At 46.8% G+C, this 16,972-nt stretch overlaps 1 protein-coding gene across 2 annotated transcripts in view; it reads left to right on the top strand.

The window, feature by feature from the left end:
* The window catches only part of PARVG (parvin gamma), a 34,024-nt gene extending 17,086 nt beyond the window's left edge, over positions 1 to 16,938 (top strand). The window contains exons 12-13 of one of the 2 annotated variants that reach the window (XM_064283395.1): positions 5,570 to 5,642; positions 6,183 to 16,938. In XM_064283395.1, the coding sequence (XP_064139465.1) occupies positions 5,570 to 5,642; positions 6,183 to 6,292 (183 nt within the window). In that variant the 3' untranslated portion in view covers positions 6,293 to 16,938. The remainder of the gene's footprint in view (positions 1 to 5,569; positions 5,643 to 6,182) is intronic. The other variant, XM_003419794.3, reaches the window with a different exon arrangement.
* The last annotated feature ends 34 nt before the right edge of the window (positions 16,939 to 16,972 follow it).

Raw genomic sequence — 16,972 nt, 5'->3', positions numbered from 1 at the left:
TTCCTTGATGGTCTACCTCCAAAGCGGACAAGTCTGTGGAACTGGCGTGAAAAATCAGATGCCGTCGAGTTGATTCTGACTGCGGGTGACCCCATGTGCGACAGAGTCGAACTGTGCCCCATTGGGTTTTCAATGGCTGAGTTTTTGGAAGAAGATTGCCTGGCCTTTCTTCTGAGGTGCCTCTGAGTGGACTCAAACCTCCAACCTTTTGGTTAGCAACCGAGCTCATTAAAAGTTCACACCACCCAGGGACTCTGGAATTACCATAACGACCCCAAGGCTGACTGCTACAGGCAGAGGTCAGACATACCTCCTCTCTCCAAACTTGCTACCAATTCTGACACCAGCCATCGCCCCATGGTACTCTCTCCTTCTCTGCTGGGTTTGGTAACTCATTGCAGTGGCCACACAGAACTGACAGGTAATACTCACTATTATGGGGTTTATTAGGGAAGTAGCAGGTTACAGCTCAGGTTCAGGAAGGCTCAGGATACAGCTCTGCCATTGGGACAGCCTCTTCTCAGCCATGCCTGCAGGCAGGCCTCTGTTCGGCCCTCGGCCTCTGGGCCCCTCGGCCCAGCCTCTGCCCTACTCAGGCAAGTGTAATAAAACTTTTTAGTTTCCCACTAAGCTCCCAGAGGCTCCCCACTCTGCCAGTAAGCCTCCTGCCCAGAGGCGCTCAGCTTCCTCTTTCTGTGGCCGGGGAAGCCCGCTGCGCTGTCTCCTGCAGGTCTCCTGGTCCTGCTGCCTCTGCTGCTGCCGTTTCTCTGCCGCTGCTTCTCACCGTCCTTCGCCGTCTCTGGTGTTACAGCTCTCTCTCTGTGTCTCCTGGGTCTAGGAGGTTCTCAGTGCAGGGATCCTGGGTCCAAAGGATGCGTCCCCCTCCTAGTTATTCTTTCTTGGTAGTGAGGTCCCCCTCTGCTCTGGTCTCACCTGAGCCATTATCACATATCATAGTTCATATCCCTGAGGTGGAAGGGCAGTGATTGTTTCTCCATTTCACAGAAGGGAAAACTGAGGCCCCAGGGGTTGCTTAGAGGCAAGTCTGACACCAGGACAGCCTCTGCCCCTCAGTCTTCTGGTCCCCTCTTTGCCCCATGGGGTTGTGGTCTTCGGTGGGTGTGGCCTCCACCCGCCCTGGAGATATGTGTGCTCCTGATTGGAAGATGGATGCAGGGCTCCGCTTCCCAAGAGCTGGGATGTCAGGGGAGGGGCAAAGGGGCCGAAACAGTGCCGTGTTTGTGCTTCTGGTGGAGGCAACAGGGACAGTGGCTGACGCTTACTAGACCCTGTCTTAGTTCCCCGGTGCTGCCATAACAGAAGTACCCGAAGTGGGTGGCTTTAAAGACCAGAAGGTTATTTTCTCACCCTTCTTGAGGGTTTCAGCTTTGAGGGGGGGTCCCTCCTTGTTGGTAACCCTGGTGGCAGAGCAGTTAAAAGCTACAGCTGCTGGGACCTCCTTGGAACTCCTTGGGGTTCCTTGGCTTTCCTTGGTGTCTGTCTTCCCCAGTGTGCATCTGTGCCTAATCTAATTTTTTTTGTAACTCAAAAATGATTAGGTTTAGGACCAACCCACCTCTGATGCAACCTCGTTAACATAACAAGAGAAATCCTATTTCCAAACAGGGTCACATTCACAGGGACATATTTCAGAGGGTGTCTTAGTCATCTGGTGCTGCTGTAACAAATGCCACAAGTGGGTGGCTTTAACAAAGAGACAAGTATTCTCTCACAGTCTAGGAGGCTAGAAGTCCATATTCAGGGTACCAGCTCCAGGGGAAGGCTTTCTCTCTCTGTTGGCCCTGGGGGAAGGTCCTTGTCATCAATCTTCCTCCGGTTTAGGAGCTTCTCAGCAGGGGGACCCCAGTCCAAAGGACGTGCAGTCCTGGCTCTTCTTGCTTGGTGGTATGAGGTCTCCATGTCTCTCTGCTCCCCTCTCTCTTTTATATCTCAAAAGAGATTGACTCACGATACAGCTTAATCTTGTAGATTGGGCCCAGCCTCATTAACATAGCTGCCTCTAATCCTGCCTCATTAACATCGTGACATCAGAGGACAAAATGTTGGACAATCACACAATCCTGGAAATCAGGGAGTAGCCAAGTTGACACATATTTGGGGGGGGACACAATTCAATCCATAACAGAGGGAAACAGTCAGTCCCTAACAGATCCTTCCATTCGCTAGGCACTGTATCAGTCAGCTATTGCTACAGAAATGCCCCATGACAAACCACTCAAAACACCAGAGGCTTACGGCTGCAATCCTTGATTCTCCTGGGCCTGCAGGTCAGCTGAGCCCACTGATCTAGGCTCGGCTGGGCTCCAGCACTTGGCTGGGGACTGGTGGGGACCAGGCCGTCTTTGCTGGGTTCAGCTGGGGTGATCTGCTCTGTGTCACCTGTCTCTCACCCTCCTCCTGGGACCAGCAGCTAGCCCAGGCATGTTTTTCTCACGGCAACGGCAGAGACACGAGAGACCAAGCAGAATCCAGGAGACACTCTAAGCACCTTGAAGCTGAGGTTGGAACTGACCTACTGGCACTTCCACCTTCTTCTGCTGGCCACAGCAGGCCCTGCCCCCTTGGTGGGGACAGGGAGGGCCCTGCAAAGTGATGTGCACAACAGGGAGTTGGGGACAGGGAGGGGTAGAACTGGGGTCAGTGGTGTGTTCTCACAGGCAGCAGAGATGAACTTGCCAATAAAGCCTCTCACTGGGTGAGAGCTAGGACTTCTTCCCATTTCCTTTCCATGGGAGGAAATGAACTCAGAGAGGTTCATTGATCTGGCCAAAAGCACACAGCTGCTGAGTGTGGAGGGTCAGGCTTATCTCTTCCAAAGCTTGCTGCTTCTCGCTTCCCTTCCTGGGGAGCCCCATGAGAAATGGGGAGCTGTGAGCCTCTTTACAGCCAAGAAGGAGGCTTGCGTAAGGCTGCTTGTTAGCTGCTGTCCAGTTGGCCAACTCATGGTGACCCCATACACAATGGGATCAGACTGTTGTGATCCATAAGGTTTTCATTGACTAATCTTTGGAACTAGGTTGCCAGGCCTTTCTTTCTAGTCTGTCTTAGTCTTGAAGCTCCAGTGAAACCTGTTGGGCAGCACACAAGCCTCCGCTGATGATGGCGGCTGTTTCAGGTATATCGACCAGGAATCAAACTCGGCTCTCCTGCATGGAAGGTGAAATTTCTACCGGGGAACCTTCACAATCGGAGGACTCAGGAGAGTTAGAGCTGAGACCTGGATGCTGATCTCACATTCTGAGGCAGGAGATTGAAGTGGGAGCCACGAGGAGGGAAGGCAGGAGGGTGGCAATGGGGCAGGAGAGAATGCCAAGGAGCCTCCAGGGCAGGGCCCAGAACCGAGACCAAGGCAGCACGCGGGTCCCTCTTTGTTACTTGGATGCTGGGGCTTACAGAGCCCACAAGGCCTGGGCTCAGTATTTTGCGTGCTTCCAAACCCCCAGTTACAAGCTGGGGACAAATGTCCAGGCTTCTAAAGTCCCTGCTTAGAGCCAGCCTGCGGGATGGCAGAGCCCACTTCCAATCTGAGCCAGTTTGGATGTGGAGGAAGAGGCAGCAGCTGCCTAACTCAGGCCCCGGAGTGAATTCCTGCGGCTGCAAGAGCCTCTAATAAAAGTGCTGAGAGGCCGTTAGCTGAGGAGGGTGGGGTGCAGCCCTTCCTGCCGCTGGGACACCTACAGGCTTGTTAGCTCGGCAGAGCGGCTGCCCGGAATTGGGTTTCTCATTACCGGCCCTTCTCTGCCAGTGGTGTTTACAGAAGAATGTCCTTTGTGGGGGGAATAGAAGAGTGAGGGACGCAGGGAGGGAGGGAGAGAGGGGATCAGCTGTTCTGAAGAAATCAAAACACGAGCAGGAATCTTCAGCTTCCTCCCACACGCAATTATTTCTCCCCAGGAGGACTGGATTCATCCTCCCGGGGGCGAGACCTGCCCTTGGCTCCGCGGAACATGGTCGCTTACCTTCGTCCTCTCAAACCATGCACTGGCTGGGTAACTCCCGCTGGTCTGTCCGTGTGCTGTGCTGTGGTGCCTTGCTTGTTGCTGTGGTGCTGGAAGCCACGGCACTGGTATTTCAAACACCAGCAGTGCCACCCATGGTGATGGGTTTCAGGAAGGAAGGCCCTATGATCTACTTCCAAAAATCATGGTTATTGAAAGCAGCTGCCGTTGAGTCAGCCCTGACTCATGGCGACCCCGTGTGTTTCAGAGTAGAACTGCTCCATAGGGTTTTCTTGGCTGTCATCTTTACAGAAGTAGATTGCCAGGCCTTTCTTCTGTGGTGCCACCAGGGAGGTTTGAACCACCAACTATTAGGTTAGCAGCTGATCGAAAACTGCTTTTGCCACCCAGGCTTCTACTTCTGAAAATTAGCCAATAAAAAACTCTATGGGTCACAAAAAAATATTGTTCCCTATAGTGCTGGGAGATGAGTCCCTTAGGTGAGAAGGTGCTGAAAATACACAGTGGCCGCAACAGTGGACTCGGACGTACCACTGACCCTGAAGATGGTGCAGGACCAGGCAGCATTTTGTTCTGTTGTACACGGGGTCGCCGTGAATCAGAGCCAACTTGATGACAACCAACAACAGGATGACTCTGAAGCCCAGGACAGTCTTCCTGGAATACCACCTTTGGTTCACATGGAGCGTTGTTGAGCAAGAGTGTGACAGACAGAAACCACCGTGATCATTTCTACAGTGACTATAGCAGCAATTCCTGAAGCGTAAAGTCCACGAAGCCAGGGAGCAGGTCTGTTTTGTCCCCCATTGCAGACCTGTGTGTAGTAGATTCTTGTCTAGAGGAGCAAAACCAGTGAAGCGTATATATGTAAATATATACACAGAGAGATTTATCTCAAGGAAATAGCTTATGCAGCTGTGGAGGCTGGCAAGTCCCAAATCTGTGAGTCAGGTGTCAGGCTGGAGGCTTCGTCTGATTCATGTGCTTGCAGGGTCTGACAAACCCCAAATTGGCAGGTCAGAGGATCACAAGTAGGATGCCGATCCAGAGAGGGTGAGCTTTGCCAGAATATCTATATATATTGGATGCAGGCCACACTCCCAAGGAAACCCCTCTTTCAACGGATTGGCTGTTCACATCAGATCACAAAATGGAGGATGATTACATCAGATCACAAAATGGAGGATGATTACATCAGATCTGCCAAATCACTGAGAATCATGGCCTGGCCAAGTTGACACATAACATCAGCCATCACAATGCTTATTAAATACTTTTTAAGTAAATGAATGGAGTGTTTCCAAAACACTGGCTCAATGAGAGATGCCATGACAACAGGTTCTCTGGTTGAATTCTTCAGCACAGTCCTGAGGGTTCATGGCACACTAACATACTCAAGGCTCTGAGAAGTCCAGTGATCTTACAGTTGCAGTTCAGGGAGAAACCTCAGTGGGAGTTTGGGCTGGCAGCTGGTGGCCCAGATGCAAATGGAAGTCATGGATGGTGAGATGATCCTGGCATATGGGGGCCAGTGCCTAGGCTGGGGGCACCTCGTTTTGCTGACATCTGGTGGGGCCTTGTCATTGTAGCTGCACAATGTCACCCTGGCCCTGGAGCTGCTGAAAGACGAAGGCCTGCTCAACTACCCCATCAACCCCGAAGGTCAGTGTGAGCCGATGTGGCACTGTGGCCCCATTCTCTGGGCAGGTGAGCCCCAGGGGAGATCGAGCAGAGCAAAGCCAAGGGCGTGGACTATGGCCAGTCTTGCTTGGCTGGGGTGGGACGGTGAATGTTTGCTGATTCTTCCTATGAGGGGAGCACTGGGCCCACCCCTTCCACCTACACCATCTGGTCTAATACCCCAGTAACCCACCCCAGGTCCTGTGCCATCTATCAGATTGCACATCCTCAGTAACTCTCAAAGAAGCCAGACCTTCAAGAATTGATGGTTTGGGGGGCTGTGGCTGGGGCCCCACAAGATGCATGCAGGGGAGGATGGGACAGGAGGAGGCGGGAGGCAGGATCATGGGGTGGGCCCTGGGACTCAGGCTTAGCATGATCCACTGTCCTGGTTTGCCAGGGGTTCTCCCAGCTTTAGCTCTCAAGGTCCGTGTCCCAGGAAGCCCCTTGGTCCCATGAAAACCAGGACGGTGGGTCACCCTCCCGGGCCTGACCCTGCTGCCTGTTGCCTCTGGTCCACAGACATCGTGAACAAGGATGCCAAGAGCACGCTGCGGGTGCTGTACAGCCTGTTCCACAGGCACAAGCTGAAAGAAAGCGCGGATGGGATGCCCCAAGGAGCCCCAAATTAACCGTCAGGTCTCAGAGAGCTGCTTTCTGGGGCCTGGAGGCCAGGTCCAGCTCGGGGCTCCATGGGTGGACCCCTGTCTCCTCCTGCATGTCTGCCACATGCCTTTCCCCCTTCGCTGACTCCTGCTTTCATTGAACCCATTGGACTTGGATCTGCTTTGAGCCAACCTCCAGCCTTGCTCAGCTTATTCTAACAAGTACATTTCTGGGAGGAGTTTTGGTTGTAAACCTGCATAAATGTGAGCTAACCCCCAGGCTGCCCTTGTTAATCAGGATCTTCTCCTTCCTCCTGGGGCTGGACCTGGAAGCTGCTCGGCTGCTCCTTGCTCAGCTGGGGCAGCCTTGGACCCTTGAGGCTGATCTCACTAGAGACTTTGGGGTGTAGCTTTGGGGAGAAGGAGGGGGCTCTCACATCAAGGCTGATGGCCTCCCCACCTCAGTTGACTGCTGCATACCGGCCTCTCACTTGGGGTGCTGGGCTCCAGAATCACTGCCCAGAGGCAGGGGCTCCCCCGGCTCCAAAATCAAACTGCCCGATGACCCAAAGAAGTGATTCAGTGATTTCCCAAAGGAACTGTGGCCCAGGCCAGCCCCTAAGGCTTCGTTAGGGATTTTTGCCCCAAAGCCAAGAGAAAGGAATCTTTGTGGTTGATTAGTGGTTGGCTAGTGCTTTCTGGCATCTCCCAGGCTGTCACTGAGAGCTCTGTCTTGCTCTCTAGTGAGACGTGGCGTTTTCTGTACATGTTTTCCAAAGGAAAAATGAGCTGTAGGCTGCTCGAATATGGTCAGCCAGGACTGATCTCCAGACAGGAGCAGAGCTGCCTAGGACCTGATGTTTGACGGAAACCAGGCAGGAGGGGGCTGGGAATCAGGAGTGGGGTCCCTGGTGCCTGCTGTTTGTTGCTCCTCCCGGGCTCCTTTCACCCTCTACCTCCAACTGATCCTGTGATGGGGAGAATACGGTTTGGGGTTGGCACTGTGTGTGAGCCTGGCTTTGGGGTGTGGCCTTAGAGAGGGTTCAGGGTGGGCCGGGCCATCTCTGCCCAACCAGCTGGTGGAGGTCCAGAGATTGCCCAGCAGGGTGTGACGTCTGGAGCCCGGGTACTCCGCATTAGGTCCACCCTTGCAATTGGTGTTTGAGGGTGAAGAGATTTGGACTGGTTTCCCCCCTCCTCGCCTGCCTCCTCCCTGCCTGCCTCCTCCTCTTTCCTCCTGATTCACAGGGCAAACCTAAGCTTTGAGGTGGGCGCTGGGTTAGCTCCATGTTAGCCGTTTTGGATGAGCCTCTTTTGGCCTGTACCCGCACCCACTCCCGACAGACTTTCCATTCTGTTCTACTGACCTACGTGTCTATCTTTACACCAATACTACACTGTCTTGATTGGAGTCCCTATGTGGTGCAAACAGGTTAGTACTGGGCTGCTAACTGAAAGGTTGGAGGTTCAGGCCCACCCAGAGATGCCTCAGAAGAAAGGCCTGATGATCTAGTTCTGAAAAACCAGCCCCTGAAAACCCTATGGAGCACAGTTCTACACTGGACACAGACAGCATTACCATGAGTCAGAGTCAATGGCAGCTGTTACTGGTTTTATCCCGTCTTGATTGTTGGAGGCAGATAATAAGTCTTCAAATCAGGTAAAGTAGATCCTCCAATCTTGTCCTTCCTTTTAAAAATTGTTTTGGTAACTTTAGGTCCTTTTAATTTCCATATACATTTTAGAATCAGTTTGTCATTCCTTATGAGAGAGCCTCCGGAAAATGTCCCTCCTCCCATCCCAGGCACTCCCTCCCTGTGCCTGGAGCCTGCCTTCTTTCATCTGCTCAGGTACCTCCCACCATCAAGATACATCCTGTCACTTCTCATTTCTCTCTCCTGGTTCCTTCCTGTGGGCATTAAGTAGGCTCAAGACCCTCCAGTCTTAACAGTCCCCGCATCCACATTATCTTCAACTCCTCTGTCACCCAGGCTCCGTGTGAAGGACCTATCCTTACGCCCTTATGAAGGCTGGCTTCTGCCTCCACCACTCACACCTTCTCCCTCGCTCAGTTTGAAAGAAAATGAAAAACAATTTTTTAAGTTAAATTTTTAGTGTCAGCTTTATTGAGGAATAATTTACAAACAGTAAAATTTACCCATTTTAACTGTATAATTTGATGAGTTTTGACAAATGCATACATCCTGAAATTCCCACCACAGTCATGACATAGAACATTTCCATCACCTCCAAAAGGTCCCTGGAAGTCAATTCCCTCCCCCAGCAACCTGGCCCTGGGAACTACTGGTGTGCTCTCTATCACCACAGCTTTGCCTTTTCTAGAATTTCTCATAAATTTTATCATATAGTATGTAGCCTTTTGTGTCTGGTTTCTTTCACTTAGCCTGATGGGATTTATATCATTCACATTGTTCCTGGTATCAGTAATCCATTTCTTTTTATTTCCAAGAAGAACATACTTGTATGGATACACCGTAATTTGTTTATGCATTCCCCCCTGGGTGGACTTTTGGGTTCTTTCCAGTTTTTAGTTGTTATGAACAGTGTTGCTATGGACATTCATATACAGGTCTTTGTGGACATATGTTTTCATTTTTCTCGAGTAAATATCTAAGAGTGAAACGACCAAGTCAGTTGGTAAGTTATATTTCACTTTATAAGAAACTGCCAAACTTTTGTTTTCCACAGTGAGTATACCATTTCATATTCCCACCAGGAATGTGTGAGAGTTCCAGTTGCTTCACATCCTTGCCAACACTTGATATTGTCAATCTGTTACATTATAGCCTTCCTAGAATGTATGGAAGGAGCCTTGGTGGCACAATGGTTAAGTACTCGGCTGCTAACTGAAAGGTCGGTGGTTCAAACCCACCCAGCAGTTCCACAGGGGAAAAGGCCTGGTGATCTGCCCTTATAAAGAATGGTTTCCTACCTATGGGGCAGTTCTACTCTGTCCTATAGGGTCACTATGAGTTGGAATTGACTTGGCAGTACACAAGAACAACAGGATGTATAGTAGTTTTAATTTTATTTCCTTAATGACTCATTGTGTTGAGCATCTTTTCATGCATTTTGCCATTCATGTGTCTTTTTGGTAAAAATGTCTGTTCACATCATTCAGCCGTTTTTTATCTAGAAGTTTTCTAATTATAGCTCTTACATTTAGATCTATGCTAAACTTTGTGTTAATTTTTAGATATGGGGTGAGGTAAAGATCAAAGTTTTTTTTTTTTGTATATGGATGCTAATTATTCCAACACTATTTGCTGTAAAGATTATCTTCTTCCCATCTCCCCATTAAATCACTTGGTACGTGTCACGGATTGAATTGTGTCCCCCCAAAATATCTGTCAACTTGGCTAGATCAGGATTCCCTTGTATGATTGTCTAGCATTTTATCTTCTGATGTGAGTTCCCTATGTGTTGTAAATCCTATCACTATGATGTAATAAGATGGATTAACGGCAATTATATTGATGAGGTCTACAAGATTAGGTAGTGTCTTAAGCCAGTGTCTTCTGAGATATAAAAGAGAGAAGCTAGCAGAGACATGGGAACCTCAGACCATCAAGGAAGCAGCTCTGGGAGTAGAGCGAGTCCTTTGGACCTGAGGTTCCTGCACCGAGATGCTCCCAGACCAAGGGAAGACTGATGACAAGGACCTTTCTCCAGAGCCAACAGAGAAAGACAGACTTCTCTTGGAGCTGACGCTCTGAATTTGGACTTGTAGCCTACTAGTCAGTGAGAATAAATTTCTCTTTGTTAAAGCCATTCACTTGTTATAGCTGCAGTTGATGACTAATACAGCACATTTGTAAAAAATCGATTGGTCTTATTTTTGGATCTACTTCTGAATTTTCTCATCTTTCTATTAGTTTATAGGTCTATCCTTATGCTGATACTATATACTGTCTTGATTACTGGAGCTTTATAATAAGTCTTGAGATCAGATAATGTAAGTCCTTCAATTTGCTTCTTCCTTTTAAAAATTGTTTTTAGCTCCTTTTAATTGCCGTATAAATTTTAGAATCAGTTTGTCATTTTCTACCAAAAAGCCTGCTGAGATTTGGATTGGAATTGTGTTGATATTTGAGATCATACTGGGGAATAAAATATATTAAAAATATTGAGAAGCTAAGATCATTGATTTAAGAACTTCATTCTTTTCTAATATAAGCATTTACTACTCTATACCAGAGAATAGCAGAAAGATGTTTACCAGTGTTTTATTGACTACACAAAGGCATTAAACTGTGTAGGTCACAACAAATTACAGATAGCATTGCAAAGAATGGGAATTCCAGAACACTTAATTGTGCTTATGAGGAAACTGTACATAGATCAAAAGGCAGTCGTTCAGACAAAACAAGGGGATACTGTGTGGTTTAAAGTCAGAAAATGTGTGTGTCAGGGTTGTATCCTTTCACCATACTTATTCAATCTGTATGCTGAGCAAATAATTCAAGAAGCTAGACTATATGAAGAAGAACGAGGCATCAGGATTGGAGAAAGACTCCACAACCTGCAATATGCAGGTGACACAACCTTACTTGCTGAAAGTGAAGAGGTCTTGAAGCACTTACTAATGAAGATCAAAGACCACACCTCCACATAAAGAAAACAAAAATCCTCACAAATGGACCAATAAGCAACATCATGATAAACGGAGAAAAGATTGAAGTTGTCAAGGATTTTTTACTTAGACCCACAATCAACGCGCATGGAAGCAGCAGTCAAGAAATCAAAAGATGCATTGCATTGGGCAAATCTGCTGCAAAAGACCTCTTTAAAGAGTTAAAAAGCAAAGATGTCATTTTGAGGACTAAGTTGCACCTGACCTAAGTCATGGTATTTTCAATTGCTTCATACGCATGTGAAAGCTGGACAATGAATAAGGAAGACCGAAGAAGAATTGATGCATTTGAATTATGGCGTTGGCAAAGAACATTGGATATCCCATGGACTGCCAGAAGAATGAACCAATCTGTCTTGGAAGAATTTCAGCCAGAATGCTCTTTAGAAGCCAGGATAGCAAGGCTTTGTCCTATGTACTTTGAATACGTTGTCCGAAGGGACTAGTCTCTGAAGAAGGACATCACGCTTGGTAAAGTAGAGGGTCGTTGAAAAAGGGGAAGACTTTCAACGAGATGGATTGACACTGTGGCTGCAAAAGTGGGCTCAAGCATAGCAACAATTGTGAGTACGGTACAAGACCGGGCATCCTTTGTTCCTGTTCTGCACAGGGTTGCTATGAGTCGGAACCGACTTGACAGCACCTAACAAGAACAACAATGTTATAAAAGTCTAAGTATGACTTTGGTTGTGTTTTCGTATTCATTTAGTTCAAAATATTTTCTAATGTCTCATGTGACTTCCTCTTTGAAGGATATGTTATTCAGAAGTGTATTACTTAATTTTCAAATATTTTGGAATTTTTCCAGATATCTTTTGGTTATTGGTTTCTAATTAGTTCTATCGTGGTCAGATGATATACTTTGTGTGATTTCCATTCTTTAAAATATATTGTGACTTGTCTTATGGCCTGGATTATGGTTTGTGTTGGTCAGTGTTCTGTATGCTCTTGAAAATAATGTGAATTCCGCTACTGTTGGGCAGGGTGTTCTATAAATGTCAGTCAGATCAAGCTGGTTGATTGTGTTGTTCAAATCTTCTGTATCCTTGCTGATTTTCTCTCTTCTTATTATATCAACTAAGGAGAAAGGGGTGATGAAATCTTCAATTCTAGCTGTAGATTCGATTATTATGTCCTTTTTTAAATAATATTTTATTGTGTTTTTGGTGAAAATTTATGCAGCAAATTAGGTTCCCATTTAATATTGTCTGTACATTTGTTTAGTAACATCGGTTGTTACATTTTTCACGATGTGTCAGCATTCCGTATTTATTCTGCTTGTTCTGTTCCCATTAATCTAGCTTCCCTGACTTCCTCACCCTCCTTACCTTTCCATGTTTGCTTTAGGGTAATGCTGACAATTTGGTTTCATATAGACGATTGTCTTAGGCTGGGTTCTCTAGAGAGGCAAACCAGTGAAGTGTATAAATATAAACCGGGAGAGATTTATATCAAGGAAATGGCTCAAACAGCGGTAGATACTGGAACATCCCAAGTCCGTGGGTCAGGCTAGCGGCTTCTTCTGATTCACATAGCTGCAGGGGCTGGCGATCCCAAGATCAGCAGGTTGGACAGCAGGGCTCTTGCTCACCGACTGCAAAGATCGACGAATCCCGAGATCGGCAGGCAAGACCCCAGGTAAGCTGCTAGCTCAAGTCTCAAGAACTGGAGGTCAGATGAATAGGAGCCAGCAGCAGGATCCAGAGCCAGCAAAAGCCCACAAGCCTTGCCAGAATGTCTACTTACATTCGACGCAGGCCACACATCCAACGAAACTCCCTTTCAACTGATTGGCTACTCACAGCAGATCCCATCATGGAGGTGATCACATTATATCAGATCTCAAGATGGAAGTCATCACAACACCCTATGACTGCCAAACCACTGAGAATCATGGCCCAGCCAAGTTGACACACAATCTTGACCATCACAATGATTATTTAAAGGGGCACAGTGCTCTTAGGCAATATTGTTTATTTTATGAGTCAATCGGTTATTTCACTGAAAGGTGACATCTGGGAGGGGCTTCAGTTTTCCACCAACCAAAAAAATGAAACCTGTTGCCTCCGAGTTCATTCCGACTCAGAGACCCTACCGGTTTTGCATAGTGGTTGTAACATTTTATAATCCCACCAGCAGTGTGTAAGAGTTCCAATCTCCCCAGCATTTGTTTTCTGTTTTTTTGGTAAGTGCCATTTTTATAGGTGTGAGATGATACCTCATTGTAGTTTTGTTTTGCATCTCTCTAATGGAGCCCTGGTGACTCAGTGGTTAAGAGCTCAGCTGCTAACCAAAAGATTGGCAGTTCAAAGTCACCAGTTGCTCCTTGGAAACCCTATGGGGGCAGTTCTACTCTGTCCTATAGGGTCGCTATGAATCTGTTGAAATGTCTGTTTATGTCCTTTCCCCATTTCTTGATTGGATTGTTTGTCTTTTTGTTGTTGAATTTTTCCATATATTTTAGAGATTAGACCCTTATCAGATATGTTGTTCCCAAAGATTTTTGCCCAGTCCATAGTTCTCTTTTTAGTCTTCTGATAAAGTCTTTTGATGGCATAAGTATTTAATTTTTGGGAGGTCCCAGTTATCTAATTTGTGTTCTGTTGTTCAGGCATTTGTAGTTGTGTTTGATATTTCTGCAAAATATTAGGTCCCAGAGTTGTGTCCCTGTGTTATCTTCTAGGAACTTTATAGTTTCAGCTTTAACATTGAGGTCTTTGATCCATTTTGAGTTAGTTTTTGTGTATGGTGGGAAGTATGAATCCTGTTTTATTTTTCTGCAAATGGATATAGTTTTGTCAGAACCATTTGTTAAGCAGAGTGTTTTTTTTTCCCGGTTGTGTAGACTTTGATACCTTGTCAAAAATCAGCTGCCCGTAGATGGTTGGGTTTACTCCTGAGTTCTCAATTCTATTCCATCGGTCTATGTGTCTGTAGGATTATTATATTCTTTTGATGAATTGACCCCTCTATCATTAGGAAATGACCTTTTACTTTCCTTATGTATAATGTCCTTGATGTCATCCCACAACTCTTCTGGTCTTTGATTGTTAGTGTTCAATGTGTCAAATCTATTCTTGAGATGACCTCTCAATTCAGGTAGGATATATTCAAGGTTTGTCATGGATTGAATTGTGTCCTCCCAAAATACGTGTCAACTTGGTTAGGCCATGATTCTCAGTATTGTGTAGTTTTCCTTCATTCTGTGGTTGTAATTTTATGTTAGAGAGGATTAGGGTGCGATTGTAATACCCTTACCTGGGTTACATCCCTGATCCAAAGAAAAGGGAGTTTCCCTGGGTTGTGGCCTGCGCCACCTTTTATCTCTCAAGAGATAAAAAGGAAAGGGAAGCGAGCAGAGAGGAGGGACCTCCTACCACCAAGGAAGCAGTGCCGGGAGCAGAGCACATCCTTTGGACCCAGGGACCCTGTGTGGAGAATCTTCTAGTCTGGGAGAAGATTGATGAGAAGGCCGACAGAGAGACAGAGCCTTTCCCTGGAGCTGACACCCTGTATTTGGACTCTTAGCCTACTTTACTGTGAAGAAATAAAGTTCTCTTTGTTAAAGCCATCCACTTGTGGTATTTCTGTTATAGCAGCACTAGATGAGTAAGACAATGTTGTACTTTGGCTCTTGTGGATTTGTTTAAATTTTTTCTCAGCTTCAACTTGAACTTGTATATGAGCAATTAATGGTCTGTTCCACAGTTGGCCCCTGGCCTTGTTCTGACTGATGATATTGAGCTTCTCCATTGTCTTTTTCCACAGATGTAGTTGATTTGATTCCTGTGTATTCAACTGGGCAAGGTCCATATGTATAGTCACCATTTACGTTGTTGAAGAAAGGTATTTCCGATGAATAAGTTGTTGTTGGCCTTGCAGAATTCTATCATGCAATCTCCAGCATCATTTCTGTCCCCAAGGCCATATTTTCCAACTACTGATTCTTCTTTGTTTCCAACTCCGAGACTTCATCTCGCTTACTTTGTACACGTTATAAAAAAAACGTTTTAAGTAGGGGCCAATCCCTGGAAAAGGACATGCTTGGTAAAGTAGAGGGTCAGCAAAAAAGAGGAAGACCCTCAACAAGATGGTTTGACACAGTGGCTGCAGCAATGGGCTCAAACATACTTACTATGGTGAGGATGGCACGGGACCAGGCAGGGCTTCCTTCTGTTGCACATAGGGTCATTATTGGTTGGAACTGACTCGATGGATCTAAGAACAACAATCATTAGGCCCTTTTAGTGCTTTGTAATATCTCTTGCTCTGAAATCCACTTTGTCTAATATGAATATAGCTACTCTAGCTTTCTTTTAGTGTTAGTGCGGTATATCTTTTTCTACCCTTTTACATTGAAACGGTGTCTTTCTATTTCAAGTGGGGCTCTCGTAGTCAGCGATGCTGCAGTGGACATTGGTGTACAAGTATCTGTCTGGGTCTCTGCTTTAAATTATTTTGGGTATATGCCCAGTTTGATCACTTCGAGGCTTGCTTTTACTCTTTGCGAGGGTGAGTCCAGAAGAGACATTAGTCTGGGACTTCTTGGACCCCATTACCGAGGCAGTATCTATCTGAGGACTCTTCCATGTCCCGTGTATCAGGAGGTCTTTCTGCCCTGGCTGGTGGGGCCACAAACTATGCCCTTGTTTAGCTTCAAGGTTTGTTTTGCTTATTCCTTTCCAGTGGTTCTTTTCCCAGCTTCATGTGCTAGAAGTTTCCCCACACACGTGCGGACCAGTTCTCGACCAGAGACTCAATGGGTCTGTCTTAGTCTCCTAGTGCTGCTGTAACAGAAATACCACGGGTGGTGGGGGGGCTTTAACAAACAGAAATTTATTGTCTCACAGTTTAGGAGGCTAGAAGTTGGAACTCAGGGTGCCAGCTCTAGGCGAAGGCTCTCTCTGTCTGATCTGGGGGAAAATCCTTGTCTCAGCTTCCCTAGCGTTCCTCTCGGCGTTCCTTGCAATCTCCACATGGCGTCTGTCTTCCCCTCCATTTGTGCTTGCTTCTCTGTGCCTAACCTGTTCTTTTTAAGTCTAAAAGCAAGTAGGTTTAAGACATACCCTACATTGATATGGCCTCATTAACATAACAAGGAAAACCCATTCCCAAATGGGATTACATCCATAGGTATGTTGTTGTTGTCGTTAGGTGCCTTTTGAGTCCATTCCAACTCAGTGACCCTAAGTACAAAAGAAAGAAACACTGCCCAGTCCTGAGTCATCCTCACAATTGTTGTAATCCTTGAGCCCATCATTGCAGCCACTGTTGTCAATCCGTCTCGTTGAGGGTCTTCCTGTTTTTCTCTGACCCTCTGCTTTTGAGTGCCTTCCAACCTGATGGGCTCATCTTTCAGCACTATATCAGACAATGTTCCATTACCATTCATAACATTTTCAGTGGCCAGTTTTTTCAGAAGTAGACCATCAGGTGTTTCTTCCCAGTCTGTCTTAGTCTGGAAGCTCCAGTGAAACCTGTCCACCACGGGTGACTCCGCTGGTATTTGTAGTACTGGCATAGCTTCCAGAATCACAGGGACACACAAGCCCCCACAGTATGACAAACTGACAGACAGGTGGTGGAACACATATTTGGAGTTCACAATTCAATCAATAACAGGGACCCTTCTGCAGATCTTTGGGCGCTGTCTGAGCAGGTCCTTCTTATCTCGTACTCTGCCCCACACATTACAGTTGCCTGGTTTTTCTGGCAATCCGAACCTTATCTCCTCAGCTTTGGGCTGTGTTTGGGTCCCCCTGCCTGCACTGCAGCCTGGAAACTGTCTCCAGTCAGTGAGGTGAGGCACTCACAGGGCTCCCCTTACCTCCTTCCCTTCCCTTGGGGACCACTCTTCTGTGTCACCTGATGTCTGTTATCCACTGTCTGCTTTGCTGGTTGTTCAAGATGGGAAGACAAGTCTGGACCCTGCTAGTCCCCATGGCTGAAAGATTAAAATAAAATAAATAAAAACAAACCCATTGCTGTTGCTTCAGTTCCAACTCATGGTGACCCCAAATGTGCAGAGCTGAACTGCTCCGTAGGGCTTTCAA

The sequence above is a fragment of the Loxodonta africana genome, chromosome 4 (genome assembly GCF_030014295.1).
Source record: "Loxodonta africana isolate mLoxAfr1 chromosome 4, mLoxAfr1.hap2, whole genome shotgun sequence".
In the NCBI taxonomy this organism is placed as follows: Eukaryota; Metazoa; Chordata; class Mammalia; order Proboscidea; family Elephantidae; genus Loxodonta; species Loxodonta africana.
The sequence above is the reverse complement of the archived record's forward strand: the minus strand, read 5'-3'. Positions and strand labels throughout refer to the sequence as shown.